Source organism: Mustela putorius, unplaced genomic scaffold (assembly GCF_011764305.1).
Source record: "Mustela putorius furo isolate JIRA1106 unplaced genomic scaffold, ASM1176430v1.1 tig00003858_pilon_pilon_pilon, whole genome shotgun sequence".
In the NCBI taxonomy this organism is placed as follows: domain Eukaryota; kingdom Metazoa; phylum Chordata; class Mammalia; order Carnivora; family Mustelidae; genus Mustela; species Mustela putorius.
In genome coordinates this window covers 31,176,725-31,194,299 of record NW_025422010.1, presented here as the reverse complement: position 1 = coordinate 31,194,299, position 17,575 = coordinate 31,176,725, and the positions used below count along the sequence as shown (strand labels likewise).

At 47.3% G+C, this 17,575-nt stretch overlaps 1 protein-coding gene across 10 annotated transcripts in view; it reads right to left on the bottom strand.

The window, feature by feature from the left end:
- The window catches only part of FHOD3 (formin homology 2 domain containing 3), a 454,740-nt gene that overhangs the window by 130,391 nt on the left and 306,774 nt on the right, over positions 1 to 17,575 (bottom strand). For all 10 annotated transcript variants that reach the window (XM_004752275.3, XM_004752277.3, XM_004752278.3 and 7 more), the window contains exon 10: positions 14,185 to 14,435. In XM_004752275.3, the coding sequence (XP_004752332.1) occupies positions 14,185 to 14,435 (251 nt within the window). The remainder of the gene's footprint in view (positions 1 to 14,184; positions 14,436 to 17,575) is intronic.

Here is a 17,575-nt window from a genome sequence, read left to right as displayed (position 1 = left end):
ACGTGCTGCCCTACAAAGTCACACAGTCCCCATTGTGTCCCATTGTGGGACTCAGCCTGCTCCAAGAGGGTGGGCCTGGGATATCTAGCAGTGAGGACTACTGATTATTTCTCCAGTGTGGGCCTCAAGTTCTCCACGGCCTAGAGCCACCTCCAGCTTAGTGATCCTCACCCTTGAGATACAGGATTTTAAAATGTTAATGCTCAGGTCCTACCTTTAGAAACTGTATTCCATCATTTTGAGGTGTAGACTGATCTCAGGTTATTTTCAGTGCTCCACAGGGTTGAGAACCAATGCCCAAGTCCAAGGTACCAATGTTTATAGGTAGTTCTGCATCAAAAGCTACACCCCCAGCATTCCAGTGTCCACTTCTCCTCACCTCCAATCTGATCCCCACCAGGAAGACAGGCATCTCCTCAGAGGTGCATGGCTAATCTTACACAGCAAATAACCACTGGACTCCATGCTCTGGTTTTCAAGGTCCCGCAGGACATAACCTGTTTGCTGTGCAACCTCGTCTTGTCTCCATGGCACCTGTGTCCCCAGTCTACGATTTACAACCCTATCTCTTGAGACCCCTCTTTGTTATCTGGGGGCATCAAGCCCTTCTCCCCCTTTGCCACGGAACGTGGCATTCCCTCAGCCCAGGGAGTTCGTCTCGTCTTTCAAAATTCAGGCCAACTGCTTGAGGAGTCATCTTGGACCACTGCCATCCCAGTATCCTTTTTTCTAAAGAACCTTTTAAAAATGAATATGTAATTACAGGAATACATCCTTCCTTCAAAAAAGTTTAAGACTACCGATAAAAGTTAAGTTCCCTTTGATCAGAGATTACCACTGCTACAACACATCAGGTGGGTAAATTTCCAGCTTAAAAGAAAATTGAAGCCTGTGTTATCCTATAATCTTTTTATACAGCAACTGACACAGCAAGAATGTCAGTGCTTCTGGTAGGCTACATTTCTTATAACTGCCGGTTGCATTCCATAAGACGCCTATTCCGTGTTTTCCTTCGATAGCCACTCCCCAGCTCTCCGCTCTTTTAAATAACAGTGTAATGAAATCCCTGCCGGTAGCTTTGTGCCCTTGTGCAAGTTCTCCTCAAGGGTGTATCCTTCTATCCCTATGACCCTCCACCACACAGCCCTGTTTCCTTCCCTCAAAAGCCCTCTTCCCACTACACACATTCATTGCTGCGCTGTTTGTACGCTCAGTGTTTGAGGCTTCGTACGGCTCATGTTCCCCGTTGTACCTCAGAACCAACAATGTGGCAAATACAGGAATATAGGAGCTGGATAAATAACGAAGGCACGAATAGGATTTTGCTTTCCTTCTGCCACAACCTCAAAGCAGTCAGCCTAATACCAAGGCTCATAAAATGTCGACATTGATAAGTCCATCCAGGTGAAGTCCCTCTGAAATGAGATGCTCAGGCCTGGGGCTCCCCAGGGGTTTGCTTCCCTGGGGACAAACCCTCTTCCAGGGGTTTGCTCACTGACTGACAGACACGACCTATCCATGTGAACCCAAGCCCCAGCCATGTTTTTTACAAACACAAGGTACCTCATCTTTGCTTCCCTTCTCCCATTCCATGATCAAAATTATTTACCTTTCGATTTCAAAGGCAACTTTACAAAGCTTGACACTGGTTAAAAAAAAGAAAAAAAAATACGTTTTCCAGTATCTTCCCAAGGCCAGTAAGTCAGTATTGGTTTCCGCCTGGAAGCCTGCTGCTGACACGGGTCACCACACCCTCTGTTCCCCTCATACCCTGTCCCGTCCAACACCTTGACGAGACAGATGCCTGCATGTGGCAGGCTCTGACCTGCCCACCTCCTTATAGGGACGCATCTCTAGCCATTTCTAATCTCATGTTTATAAAACCAGGACCACACATTTGTGGGGGCACCAAACCTCTCAGGAATGACATTATTTCTCTGGGGCGATGTGACTATCAAAGTTGAGTATTCCTAAAGTGTGGCGTAAGTACCTCTGAATTCCTGAGCTCTCCTGGAAGTACGCTCTATCACAGTCATCGAACGGGATGTAGGCTGCAGATACTTGTCTCGGATGTGCCCGGTGTCCTTGAATTCTCCAGAGCACTCTCCAAGGGCAAGGCTGGCTTCCTTCTTGGCTGGGCTCTGCCTCTGCTCCGAGGAAAGCGGGATCCACTGGGGTGGAGGTGGGTGCCCGCGCTCACTCATTAATTCTACTTACTTAATATACTCTCTGTGGGGCATTCTCACGCTAAGCGCTTTACTTGGTTTACTCCTTGAATTCTCCCACGAGCTGCGGAGGTTAGTACTAGTATTACTCCACTCACTGATGAGGAGCTGAGGCACAGAGTGGTTAAGGATTTTCCCTGGAGTCACACAGCTAAAACTCAAGCCGGGATCTGAATCCGAGTAGTCCAGCTCTAGCACCCAAGCTCCTCACCACTGTGCTATGCTACCTCTGCTGTGATCATTTCTCTGCGGGGTTGGTGGGAGGGTAAGACTTTTCTACGTAAGGACTGGAAGAAGCCTTAATCCTTAATCCTTCCTTCTTCCAGATTCTTTCCTGAACATCAATGTCTCTTCTCACTGCATTCACGTGCACAGGGAGTCTCCTTTCGCTCATCCCACGAAGGCCCCATCCCACCAGGAGGAGACACAGTGCAGGGCACCATGAGACGGATTTGAAGCACTGCTGTAGTCCATTTTAATTCTAGTCAGTTTCTGAACCAAACACATAACCTCACTCAGAAATAAAGATTTTTTTCAATGTGAATCTGAGCTTCTGTGACCATGGTCAGTGTGGTAAGCACATGCTGTGAGATACCAATGCCATCAGCCCCGTCTCTCTCTCTCCCTCTCTTTGGGCCTGTCCCCTCCAATTTCCAAAAGTCTCCTTTGCAAAATGCTTCAGCAGCTGCACCTCTGGCCACTCTTTCTTTTTTCACCAGGTCAGAGTCGGCCTCTTCAACCTACATTTTTGGGGTTTTAGTTCCCTGTTCATTCAACCTTTATAAGTGAAGAGTTACCACCAAGCTTCCTCTGCAGACCCTTGTCAAGCAAAGGTAATCACATTCCTCCTTGCATGACTGGATCCAAACAGCTCACTCAGTAATCATCAGAAAGCCTCTGCTCCATTTCCAAAGGCATCCTGGGAATCGCATGAGACAGAGAGAGAGAGAGAGGCTCACATCCCGAAGGACCACCCACGCCCTCACCTGCACAGACTACCAAGGAAAATCAAACTTCTCAGGAAGGGTTTTGAACATTCACAACATGGAGGGGAAGGTGCACCTTATAGGAAACGTGGGGTTTGCACAGCACAAGGGAGAGCAGGTTGGACGCTGTAAGAAAATTCCCAGAGCAAGTCAAAGATTTAATGGGAAATAAGAACCTTTCCTTCTCTTTAAAATGTGCTCACTATGGCTCTCCCAGTAAAGGCTGTCTCTTCCTGAAACATCACACCAAGGCGGGCCGCTCTGGCTTGAAAAATATTCACACTTGAAGACAATCGATTTCAAGGTTCATTGAGTTGGCAAGAAAGTGAGCTTCTCGGTTCCAGCACTTCACAAGATGACAAGACCACACATTGGTTTCCACAGCTTTACCCAGTTGCTGCTCCTCTCACTTGCTTTCTCCCCAGGTTATGGCATTTAAGCCTAGACTTCAACCATCACCTACATGTACCTGAGTTCCAGAAACATCTATATAGCTGGCTAGGGGAAGTTGTACTTGTGATCCACGGACACTCACACTTAATGCCCAAAGCCCACAAAGTGGCCTGAGAGCCATCCCATGCTGCTGGGCTAATGGCTGCCTGGGCATCACCCAGACTCCTTTTTCTCACCATAAAATCCAGTCACCGTCCTCCAGATAATGCCTTCCCTGTCTCCTCAGTGGCTCCTACTCACCACGGCCACAGCCTGAGTCAGGCTCTCTCCCGGACTGTTGCCACCTGCTCTCCGCTCTTCCAAACACACCCCTGCTCACACCTCACTTAAAAATTCACCGGTAGCTTTGCTCAGTTTAAAGGAGAAAATTTTGCCAATTTCTTCAGAACCCAGAAAGATTCCCAAATCCAATCCGGCAAAGCTCCAAATGTATACAAACGTCAGTTGAATCAGTACATTGTGCACAGGAATATAATACAGTAGCTCAATGATTCTTCACTTTAAAAAAAGCAACAAAGTTCAAACCCCCAAGAAATCTGCAATCTAGTCACAGCCACATTTTGAGAAAACAGGGATCCTGCCCCAGAAGTCAGAAGGAGTTTTACAAAACCTCCTCTTCCTCAGGCCTCTGTGTCTCTGGCTTTTCTAGGCTCTACCGGTATCAAGCTCACTCCCCCTTGCCCCCCGCCCCCAGCACTCTCCCCTCTTGTCAGCCCCTTACCGGCAATACTCAGGAAACCAGAAAGAGCCTCTTAGGCACCAGACGGTAACTCTGAATCCCTGGCTGGCTTTCAGTCACACTTACCTCACAAGGTCACATCCCTTGTCGGCAAATCCCATTTAGAACAAATCATTTGCCGTGAGACGCATCTTCCCAGGTAGCCACTTGCCGCACACGGCACCAGCTGGGTTGTTAACCTGGCTGTTGTGTAATCCTCTAGCATGTTTATGCCAGGGCACAAAATCTTGTCTCCAGCTCGCATCCGTATTTATTTAACAATTACCTTCTTTAATAGAACAAAACCCAGGAAAGCTCTAGGGTTAGGGTAGGAACAACAGTGAGCTAAGCACATGTCGGTGCTGCCTCTCTTAAATCACCCACCACCCTATTAAAGCAGCAGCATCATCCTGAGTTTACAGGGGAGAAGGAGGCCAAGCCTGGCAAGGAAGCACAGTCCGCCGCTGGGAAGACCGACCCTGTGCTCTCAGCCACCTCAGCTGCTGCTCCCTCACTGCCCTTGGTCAAACCCTCCTCCCGGAACCAGGACCGAGCAAGTCACTGAGTTGCAGATCTCATGGCTCAGCACCAATGACCCAACACCTACTCGTCTTACGCTCTTTGTCTGTCAATCCGCTGCTCACTGCTAACTGTTTCTGAGCAAGAGAGAGCTAGGACTAGTCTGCAGTTTCTGTCACAGACCCTGCAACTAATCGGCCGAGAATTCTGTGACCCCTGGCCATGAGTCCTGTGGACAAGGTGTGAGACAGACCAGAGAGTGAGGCACTGCCCTAGAACTGGGCATCCAAACACGCCTCTTCCCATCAAAATATGGGAAGATGAGCTCACCCGCCCTGCTAATGTTTCCATAATTAGGCTCCCCTTTGCCCACTGGTTCCTGTGACTGGTGGAAAGGAGCCAACACACCTTCCTACTTCTGTAGGGAAATAGAAAGCAACTCCCTCTCCAATTGCCTCCCTCCTGCTCCCTCTCCGAGGCTCAGGCTCAAGGTTTGGCTCCTACCACCCACCAGGCCACTAACTGATACACACCAGGCATGAGCCCCAAAAATGTAAGGACAGCCCAGCCTCTGAACACTGTTAACTGTGGCATCCTCTCAACCAGATAAATTTCTGTTCCTATACCTTCCTTCCCTCCTTCCTCTATCCAAGATAGTTGTTATGCTTAGTTATGAAACTCGAGGAAGCCTCATTCCAGTGTTGAAACTCCTGCTCTGAACATTTTCAGAACTCCTTAGGAATCATCTTCAGTGCCAGTGTTTGAAAAGAACAAGCAAATCAGTGTGATTATCTCAAGATCAAAATCTAACAGTGACGATAAACAATACAGCTCATTAGGATTCCCAAGTCACAGTAAATATTTGCTCTGAATTTTTGCTTGTTCAGCAAATCTGATTCATCCTCAAAACAGTTGTTACTGTTGAACACGTTCTATAGGTTCAGAGCATGGTCCCAGGGCACTCTGGTTCTGAGCACACGCTCTGGGCTTGGAATGAATGGATTCCAACTCAGTCGTGTCACCCAACACCTGTGAGATCTGGGGCCCACTCTTCAACCTCTGTGCCTCAGTTTTCTCACCTGTAAAGAGGGGAAGTGTCTATCACTCTCTTCATATAATTTATAATATGTGCAAACTGCTCAGCACAAGAGCGAGCACAAAGTCAATGCTCCTTACGTGCTGTTCCTGGGGTCACGACGCATCTAGATAGTGAAGGAGAAAAGAGCCAAGCATCCTTCCCGGACAAAGTGGAGGCTGGTTAGGAGGAGGATCCACTCTCCTGAATAAGCATGCCGCCTTAAAACTGCATAGGAAGAAACTAACGAATTGGACCCCCTAACAATATGTTTTATGCAGGCACCAAGAGACATCAGAAGTGAAAATATATTAATAGAAAAGGTAAAAATATTTGTGACATAGTGGTCAGAAATTATTATCTATAATGTGTCAAGGATGCTTACCTTCTATCTGCTCTTTATTTGAATATTTCCATATTAAAATAGAGTAGCTGCTCATTAAAACAAATAAACCATTTAGGAGACAAATGAGCCAAGGATACAAACAGGCAACACTCAGGAAATTTCAACAGCCAGTGAAGCAATTAAAGATGAACCACCTCAATAGTAGTTAAAAAGTGCACAGTGAGGGGCGCCAGGGTGATTCAGTGGGTTAAGCCTCTGCCTTTGGCTCAGGTCATGGTCTCAGGGTCCTGGGATTGAGTCCCACATCAGGCTCTCTGCTCAGTGGGGAGCCTGCTTCCTCCTCTCTCTCTGCCTGCCTCTCTGCCTACTTGTGATCTCTCTCTGTCAAATAAATAAATAAAATCCTTTTTTTAAAAAAAGTGCACAGTGAATTGCTGAGGCAATTTACTTTCCAGAAACATTGAACTTCTGAACAACTCCTCAAACATCCAGTGCTGATGATGGTATGAGAAAATGTTCAGTCACGTGCAGAGGGTGGGACAGCAAAGTGGTGTCACCTCTTTGAAGGCCGGCGGTATGACATCAATAGTAAAAATGTCAGGTCCTTTGATCTAGAATCTCACCCTTAAGAATCCGTCCTAAAAGAAAGCCAACATATGTGTATAAACACATGTGTGTGTGCTTATTCCCAAAAGTTTAGTACTAGGAAAAAAACTGGTATAAAGACATACCAAAATGAGTGAAGGCATCCTGTTTTTATAGTATACCCATATAACGGAACACTAAAGCAATAACTTTTCTAAATGTGATGGCATAAAAATCTGGAAGTGGTAATATAAAAAGATGGCAATGTATATTTGATAGTTGCTTATTAACTGCCAAGTACCAAGGATATTTGTTTTATTTCTATGGAATCACAGGAAATAAAAAAAAGTAGTTGAATAAAATGGTGAAGGACAGGGACTCTAGAGACAGACCCCTTGAACTCTAAAACCAGTTCCACCATGAACTCTAAAATCAGTGCCACTGGCTGTGAGACTCTGGACAGTTCCTTTAACTCTCTGTCTCAGTTTCTCCTCCTGCCACGTGGAGATCCTAACAGCTCGTGGAGTAACGGTGAAAATGCGCTTAGTACCCTGAAGCTCCCAGCATACAGCCTGGCAGATAAGCAGGTGCCCAGGAAAGGTGAGCTACTGTCACATCTGTTAATTGCCATTACGGTCCCCCTTTGTACCTATGGTCCAACTAGGTCTGTTTTACACTGCATAGCCAATACTGCATCTTTATATCCTACGTCATTTTTACTGGAAATCAGAGTGGCTATGTAGTCAGTCCCCCCTAGGTGCCAGGGGCCATATCTAAGTTGACACATGGCTGTTAGTGGTGGAGCCAAGCACCTGCTCCTGAGGGTCGGTACTCCCATCCTAGGTGGGGATGAGGGGGACTTGAGCGGACTGAGTGCTCCTCTGCCCTTCAGGAGCCGCAGTCTGTTCCCCGCCAGCAGGTTCAGACTGAGCTCCCGATGCAAGGGTCCACACTCCATCTCCACACTGTACCCAGCCTGACTCCTCCCTGAAGTGCAGGTGGCCTGTAGCCCATGTGGGCACGGTCCCCCTCCATTTCGCATGTTCTGGAACCTACCAGAGCCAGGCCACATCATGTCCCTGCAGCTTGCGGATCAGCTATATATTCAGTCAAACTACCATGTCTGGTCCCTCCAGCAGCGAGCTCAAGGCCTTGGCCCCAACCCTAATCTCCCCCGTGGGCCTGCTGACTTTCTTATCATTTTCAATCTATTAGAATGGGTACTCTGGTGCAACATATATTAAGACTTGGGGGGTTTTTTCCCCTTATTTTACCTCTCGTCTAACTTACCTAACAAAGGAGCAATTCTTGAATTAATTTTTTTCATTTCTTGACCACTAGTCGATAATACCACCAGCCAAGAGGTGTGTGCCAACCACCTTCCCCGTACTGAGTCCTCAGCCCCACTCGGACCTCTGGGAGCACTGGGTAGTCAGAGCGACCCCAGGGAGCTTGTCCTGTGTTTCTATTCCCCCAAACAGATTCCTGAGCCTGGCTGCAGAACAGCACGGCTTCCACGATAGAATCATGTAGAATCATGGCTCGATCTTGCCGCTTTGTAATACAGCTTGCATCACATGCCATTTTATCAATTTGGGGGAATGTGATAGATACGAAGCTGATCGGAACCGGGTTTACTGGGCATCTGGCTGCAGAACAGCACGGCTTCCACGATAGAATCACGTAGAATCATGGCTCGATCTTGCCGCTTTGTAATACAGCTTGCATCACATGCCATTTTATCAATTTGGGGGAATGTGATAGATATGAAGCTGATTGGAACCGGGTTTACTGGGCATCTGGCTGCAGAACAGCACGGCTTCCATGACAGAATCACGTAGAATCATGGGTCGATCTTGCCTCTTTGTAATACAGCTTGCATCACGTGCCATTTTATCAATTTGAGGGAATGTGATAGATACGAAACTGATCGAAACCAGGTTTACTGGGCATCTGGATGACTGAGAAAATCATGAGGTCGAGTCAAACCTTTGGTTGCCCCAGAGGGTTCAGCATACTCCCTAAGAGTTTGAAGTGTAAAACTTTGCTAAATGAGTTAAAACAAAAATGAGCAAAAAAGGGGCTCTACTTTCCGCACGGTAGCCAAGAAATCTGAGAATTCTATTCCCTGAATAAAGTCAACTCTGACCATGCACATAAATGTTTGAAGGAAAATCCACCGAGCTCCATGTGCTTCTAAGGAAGACACCCCCTCCTTCCAATTGTCAACAGGCACCCTACCTTGGCATCATCCCAAGGAGGAATGGAAAATTACAACAAATGACTTGCTGTCTTTTAAGGTGGGGTTTCTCAGATTCAGCGCTACTGATATTTTGGACAGATAATTCTTGGCTGCAGAGGGCTGTCCTGTGCCTTGCAGAATGTTTGGTAACACCCCTGGACTCTACCCACCAGGTGCCAATAGCACTCCGTGTGCCGAATATGGAAACCAAACATGGGTCTAGACACGGCCAGATGTCCTGAGGGACGAAACCACAACCATAATGGAACACGGGGACTGATTCTAGGCTGTTTCCATGTCCTGGAGCAGCCCCACCTTTCCTGGACTTACAGCCAGATCCCCCTTTCCTCGCTGGCTCTGCTTGTCCCCTCATCTAACTCATCTCCTGCCTTTTCCAATCCCCTCAACCATCCACGGTGCCTTAACTTAGGAGCAGCACTCAGCAAAATCCCCAATAGTCTCAATGTCTTCATGGACTATTCCTTGCTCCCAACCTGAACTTAGCACGTTGTTCCCTACAGTCCTCTCCTATGGCATGATGGGCTCTTCCCTCACACCTCACAGACCCCTCTTTGCCAATTCCAGATCATTTCCCTCCCAATCTCCCTCTAGAGACCCAGCGCCTCAAAACAGAGGCTAGCCAAGGATAGCGTGGCGGCCACATCGGGCTTACTGCCTATTTTTATAGAGTCTGTCTGCTAAGGATAGTTTTCAGATTTTTAAATGGTTGAAACACAACCAGAAGAATATTTCATGACGTGGAAAATTCCAGTCTTGGTGTCCTTATACAAGTAAGCTCATCTGATCACCTGTCTCTGGCTGCTTTTAGAAAGGCAGAATGCCACTGAATGTTGCAACACAGAAGGTCTGACCTGAAAAGCTTAACCTATGTACTGTACTACCTGGCCCCTGACAGAGAAAGCTTCCAGCCCCTGCCTTTGGGGCACGTGGCAGCCTTCTGTGCCATCAGCTTCCAGCTGGTTGTCATCATCAACTACCTGCCAGGTCACTCTTCCATGTGTATTAAAATATACACAGGGCTGAAGGCTGGATGACACAACTGTTAACCTTAGTGACTGAATCAAGGTCAAAATTACCTCCGTGAGTTGGAAGGTTGTGTGGAAATCAGCAGGATGAAAGATTTTATATTATTAAGTCACATGCAATGTTCATTATCAGACTGACATACAGAGCAGGAAGAAGCCCTGGTGTGTGCTGACAGAGGGAAGAACCAGGATGAACAGGGAAACACTATGGGGAAATTTCATCCATGTAACAGAGTATCAAGCAATAAAAGACCTAGAATATTGTGGAGTGCATTTAGATCAGAAGACCCTCCTTACAAACAGAAAGTTCAGGGATAGAATGGGGTGCCCTAGAGAGGAGATGGTCTGAGCCCTAGAAGTTCATAGGAAGGTCTCCTGCTCTAGGCTTTAAGACTTTTTTCTCCTAAGATTATATACTTGTAATTTAAACCAGAAATACTGGTTCTTTTGCTGATTCGAGGCTAAAAATTTTTTTTTGGTAAAAAATGAAAGCACCAACATTTTTCTTCCTTCCAGGACAAAGACAGAAGAACAAAGATGAAGTTTTGTTTGTTTTGTTTTGTTTTTAGAAAGAATGAGAGAGCACACACAAGCACAGGAGGTACGAAGCCAGGGGCAGAGGGAGAGAGAGAATCTGAAGCAGGCTCCACGCCCAGTACAGACCCCAATGCAAGGGCTCAATCTCGCAACCCTGAGATCACGCCCTGAGACGAAAATTAAGAGTCAGGTGCTTAACTGACTGAGTTACTCAGGTGCCCCTTAAAGTATCTTTTGTGACTACATATGCCATGATGAGCTTTATCTTTACACTTACATTTTGGATTTCATTTTTGGAGCACCTGGGTGGCTCAGTGGGTTAAACATGTGACTCTTGATTTAGGCTCAGGTCATGATCTCAGGGTTGTGAGTTAGAGCCCATGGGCTCCACGTTGGGCATGGAGCCTGCTTAAGATTCTCTCTCTCCTTCTTCCTCTGTCCCTTCCCCCACCCCCCGCTACCCCTTGCACTAATGTGCTCTCTTTCAAAGAAAAATAAAAGATGCTTTTAGGTGACAGATAACCCATAACCATAAACTTATCCCTTATTTGATAAAGGCTGAGTGTAGAGTTCTATTTCTTAAGAAACCAAAGCAAACCAATCTGTGCTTTGAGTCTTAGTCCTTACTGGAATAAAGCACAGAGCCCAGCAGGCTTACCTCATAAGGAGACTTTGAAATTTTCTCCTTTTCATCTCTAAGAATTTTTATATTTACGTCAAAAAAATATATCTACATAGTATTTAAATAAAATTTCTTCTCATTCAGTGATTAGGGTTAGAGATGGTGGGTTGGGAAGTGATTCTGCGTGATTTTGGACACTGAAAGGCAAGGGCCAAAGACTTGGGTTTAACCCACAACTCAGCACCTTAGTTCTGGGCTCATCACAAGGCATGAAGCCTCTGTCTTCTCACTTGTAAAATGAGGATGAAAATGCTTGTCCTGCTAGACCTTACAGAGGACCACCGTGAGAATTTTGTATGACATTAAAAGACCACTTTAGTGGAGAATACCATACGCATTTTAGGGAGAACATGAATCTCTAACCTCTGACATGTTCCTATCATCTTCCTTTCAGAGCTGCTGGCACTAGTTGGGTCAGAATTATAAAATCCAGTCTAAAATTCCTATGTGCCATATGCAAGGCATGTTGCTACAAGTCAGCAGGGAGCAGGGCCAGAATGCTCCCATAGATGAAGAGCAGTCTAGGTCAGGCACGCTTCTGTGTCTTTCAAGGGCTGTGGGTTGTCTGACACAATGAACTACTTGATTCGAATGTACCATTTGGAGGCACAGATGTGGAGCAGGTGACTAAGCTATGCACGCTGGGATCATTTCCCATTCGGCTTCTCGTCACCCTTTCTTTCCATCCCACTCCCACCGCTGCCAAAACTGTACTGTTGTTTTGGGGCCAGAGGGCAAAATCCCTCCAACAGGCTTCATGGATAAAGCCACCTCATAATCAATCTGTACAATGTTATCTGTCTTTACAAACGGGAAAGTGTGTTCTTCTCAAATAAATGCTATAAATTTACGTCAATGCACTCATTTCAGTAAAATGAAAATGCAGTCCTACTTGAAAAGAATGAGACAAGAAGAGTGCAAATTGTCATGTGTAGCTTCCCGTGCCAGATCCCGCCAAGCCCCGCACCTTGAAACTGTCAGCTCTGCCCAGGATGGTCCACTCCGCTGCTGCCGCCCTTGCCAACTTGTCACAAGGCATGGCTGCCTAAGCTTACAACATGGGCACCTTTGACAGGCATAGCAGCAAAAAACAGACCAGGAATCTACATGATACAAGTCGGACAGAACAAGAAAACACCAAGTGCTGTGGATAAGGGCTCCAGAGGACTATGCATCTGGGCTGGGTTTACATATAGATTTTCAGCCCACTGTACACACTTCTCTCCATGTTAATTTCCGAAGCCACGAGCTAGCAGCAGTGCTGAAGAGAACATTACATGGTCTTTGAGCACTAAGTTTCTTGAAGATCATAGACTACAAGGGGCAACAACGTTCGTAGCCGACCTTCTCATTCCTCCGTCTCTTTAGAAGTTTTCATCTTCCTTCCATTATAATAGAGCTTGTTCTACACAAACCCTTAGAACAATCTGTAGATGGATAGTTATGTGCTAGAGAAGAGTGTCCATACGGATGGGCTTGCACATCACTCTCAGACTCAGGCCCTCCTCCCCTTCTGTAACAGGAGGTACCCCAAGGCATGGTCAGCTCATCCTCCAGGGATCCTATGAGTACCAGACTACTCGGGGCATCTCTCAAGACGAGGGTGGGTGTTCCCTTAAGAAGGGACATAACTCGATCACTCTCTTAAGAGCACCTAACTTATTCTGAGTTATTTTCTACTTCAGGCAGCCTCATGACCTACATGTGGCTCCCACGTGGATTTCCATGATGACAGAAAATGCTGCAGCTAAATGATGTAAGCGGAGCTCCCACGTGCCAGCAGCAGGAGGGGACGCACTGGCAAACCAGTGTAGCAGGCCGTCCAGGTGTACCTGGCTGGCATGGACGGGTCCATAGAGCTACATCATCCTTGTGAACGGACAGCATTCACTCAGGAAGACAGCAGTGGACCAGACCCCAGAACAGCATGTCCATCCACTTGGCTGCCCCTCTGCTTTATAGAACCATTTCTAAGTTCCTATAGATTTTGTCAAAATTTATTACTTTGTGTGTGTGTGTGTGTGTGTATATATATATATTTAATTTCTCATGAGATCATCAACCTTTCTATTCCTTCCTATCTACCTTCCTCATTCTTACTTTCTCCCAGCCCAGATGTGAGCCTGAGAAGGGCAGAGAGCATACCTTATGTCTCCACTGTATCAGAAAGCCCTGGCTTATAATAGATAAGCAATAAAAGTGTTTGCTAAATGATTAAAAAAAACAATAGCAATAGCATTTCCTGAAATTTACATATATTATCTACCCCTATGAATATAAAGCAATGTATATGTACATATATGTTTCTATATTTTATCGATTTAATTCAAACAGATTATTCTATTTAACTAAAATCACCCTCAACTATGCATTGCTACAAGTATTTCAAGACTTAGGATCTTACATTCTCAGGATGGTGCACAATTTGTTTCTACGTTATTTTGTGTTTTGGATTTTTTTCCATTTGATAAAGCACAGATTTTCTGAACAGATATTAAACGAAATAGGACTATCAAAGCACAAATGTGTGAAGAAGAGCTCGTGGGCTTGGTAAGATCAAATCTATGCCTATCCCCAGGACCAACTTGCCAGGGGGACGTTCCAAGGGACGCTGGGGGTGACGTTTTAAGGAAAGAGAAGAGGCGGGGAGCAAGTCCGGAGAGACTGTATGGCTGGCAGGGAGGGCGGGTGGTGGGTCCCTGCGGGGTTGTGACCCCTCCCGCCTCTCCGGGGTCCTCACACCCCTCACAAGGGCTGGGGTGATGCTTACTTTTCACAGTGCTCTCGTACTTGACTGTGCTTGAAGCCAGGAGCCGACTGGGAACAGGGACTGGTGGGGGCCGACAGGGGACTCTGGGTGCTCTGCAAGGAGTGCCTGCGGCTGCGCCGGCGGTCCAGGCCTCGCTGCTCGCCCGCGCCGCCGCTACCGCCACCGGAGCACACGCTGGCCCTCCTGCGGTCCCTGCGCCCGCTGGGGGGCGGCTCGGCGCTCTCATCACCATCCTCCAGCCGCAGTGCCACCTGAAAAAGCAGAGCACAAGGTCAGACGTGACAACCTCTTCGAGACCTTAGGTGTGGTCTGCATTTCAGGCTCCCTCTAAGGAGACTTTCCATTCTTTCCATCCTGCTAACTCCGCTTCTCTAGATCTTCACAAATACAGGCCAGCCTGAGTGCAGTCTGCAAACTGAAAGAGGCTTGCCGCTGTTTACTTTCCCAGTCAAATGCAGAGGGAAAGGCCCACAGCTATCCTGAGTAGGTCTGAAAAAGACTCTGTAAGTAGGCTCTTTACCCTGGAGCCCAGCACTGTCCTCTCCCAGGCTGCAGCTCTCCGGGCTCCCCTTGCTCTGCTCTGGTCCAGAAGGAAGGGTCCTGAAGCCCAGCCGCAGGGGGCCCTCCAGTGCCTGATCATTCCTGAGCTCGCTTCCCGACCCAGCACAGCCAGAATTCTGGCTGGAGGCGAAAGCCACCCGAGGCAGGTGAGCGAAGCTGGCCTCAGCCGGGGATCTGTCGCAGAGAGCCCTGCAGCAGCACGGACTGCCTGAGGTCAGCGCCTGACCCGGCACTGCAGCGAGGGGGCTACCCTCCCCCTGGCCTGGTCCCCAGAGTGCAGTTGGAGCCTGAAGTGACACAAGAGAGCCAACATATGCTCGTTACAAAAATACGTACCAGAGATAGACCTCACCTCTCAAGCCGTTGTTTTGTTTTAAATCTCCTCTTAAAAGTAACGCATATTTGGCCAGGAGAATAACTGCCTTACACTTGGCCACTTTGAACTTCCCGCGGGAACCCGAGCCAGCTGGCACCACACCCCCGGACCTCTGCCCTCCCCCGAAGGGTATTTTAGTCCTGCTCCTAGTTGGCACCCTCTGCGCAGGCGCAGCTCGGCCATCTCTTAATCTCGCTCCGTCCCGGGTCCTGCTCTACAGCAGCCTCGGTTTGGGGGCTGCTGCCATCGGCCTGGGCTCTGCCGTGGCTCCCTCCTTACCCGTGCCCACTCTTCCCAGCCAGGGGCAATGCTCGCCTGCATCGCCAGCTCCCGTAAGTGGGCTCTGTGCCCGCCCTCACTAAAACTGGAGAGCCGGCAGGGCTCCAGCCAGCTGAGACCCGCAGCTAGTCAGCTGCCTTTTCTCCAGCCGCTCCGGGAGGATATCAGTGTTGCATTTGTGGGACTGCTTTAAGAACAGCTTCTATAGAGATGAGTGGCTGGTATTCAATAAATAGGTCCATCCTTAACCAAGCAAGGCCGTCAGATGCAGGGACCCAGGATGGACACAAATCCCCTCACTGCACAGAAGTGGCATGGCTGAACCCGTCCCAGCCAAGTCCAGCAGTGCAGTGTCTCTGACTCCACAACCGAGGAGTACCATGGTCCTGCACCCCCAGAGAGGCCGGTTCTCCGGCCCTGCAGGAGCTGTTGGTCACATTTCACAGCTCAGTCCTGACAGGGTAGAGAACAGAGACCCAGACTGGCTGACCATGCAATATGGTTTTCATATCACCTGTCTGTAGAAAACCACAGTTAGTGCAAAATCAGGGGTTCCCCATGTCCCAGGTTTGGGCCCCTGTACTCATCCAGCCAAGTGAGCTTGACTGTGTCAAGGCCACGTTGACCACCCTCATCCGGGTTCCCAAGGATGAACATCTGGGACAGCTGGCCTGTTTCACAGGGGGACACCACCCCCTTTCTTCCTCCCATCTCCAGTTTCCTCCGGCTCTAGCTTTTGGGTAAGATCTATTGAGTGAAAACGCCATCTTTGTTCTGGATACATTTTATAACACTCTCTCAGGTATAGGAGGACAATTTAATAATATTTTGACTATTTATTCTCCCAGAATTTACTAGTCAGACATAATTTTGGGAGGTTTGAGGTAACAATTGATAACAGTTCAGAAAAGATATGGTTATAAAATGTCATCGGAAAAAACTAAAGCAAAAGATCATTGGAAAGTCCGTTTCCTAGGGGTCACCCCTCCAACATCACTGCAGGAACTAAGAAAGGAATGGTGCATTTGGTTAATCACGTTTATCATCTCCGTGTTAGCACTTTAAATGGCATTCTCTGAAGAAGTTGGAGAATGATTGTATATCTAATGAAGGATGGCATTTTAAAGTATTTCTAACCAATTGTTTTTCCTCATTTTTGAGATATAAAATTCTAGACCATTTGAACTTATTCTGACCCAAAGTATTGATTCTGCTTCTTATTAAGCACACATTTGGAATGATAAGATTAGGAGATAAAGTAGAGTTCAGATATTTCTAATTCCTTGTCTAACCTCAGAGATCCAAGGATCAAATAGCATGCCTCTCACAGCTCCTTTCAGAGAGAAGCTTTGTGCACACAGCACAGACCAAACCCCACTTTAACTGCCTTTTGTCAGAGAAGATGGAGACAATCAAGAAGTTTAAATGAAAAGAAAAATCTGGAAAAATTATCAAAGAAACCCCATAAAACAAATTTTAATGGGGGCTTCTAAAGTTCAGAACCTCAGCAAAACATCTATCTCTTAAAAAGAAAGAAAGGGGCACACAGAAGGGTACACACGGAGCTCAGAATCCCAGTCAGTTCAATGTCCTCTTTAGGCCTCACTGCGAGCAACTGTATGACATAAAATTCAGGACTGGTGTTCACTCATGATTTTGTTTTTACAAGAAGAAACGTAGAGTCACCAATATCCACCAGAGACAGGAAGAGAGGCTTTCCTTTCCCATGCAAGGATATGGTGGGAGTGCCCATTTATTTAGATTCTAGGGAGCACGACAAATTAGTCAAGAACGTGCAGAGCTGGCCAAGAGCTGGAGAGAACAGTGCTTGCCACGCCTCTTCCTCCAAATCTCTGGTGTCAGATCTAATTAACTACATGTGCAACAGGCGTCCTCCACCAAACCCAAGATGAGCTCAACCATGTCCCAGGGACTCTCTCGTCTCTCCCTAATGAGGAAGCATTTCACTTCCCCGGCCCCTCAGCAAACACCTTCTAATTCTTTTAATTAAATGTAGAACACTGTCTATACACTAACACCCAGAACAAACGGTTTCTCAATCCGGCACTGAGTGCTCGCATACTCTACCCCCACCTTACTAGGAAAGCGATTAGAAGCAGTGTAGGCCGCTGTAACCGCTTCCATCCACTGCTGAGGCCGGAGAATGATCGAGAT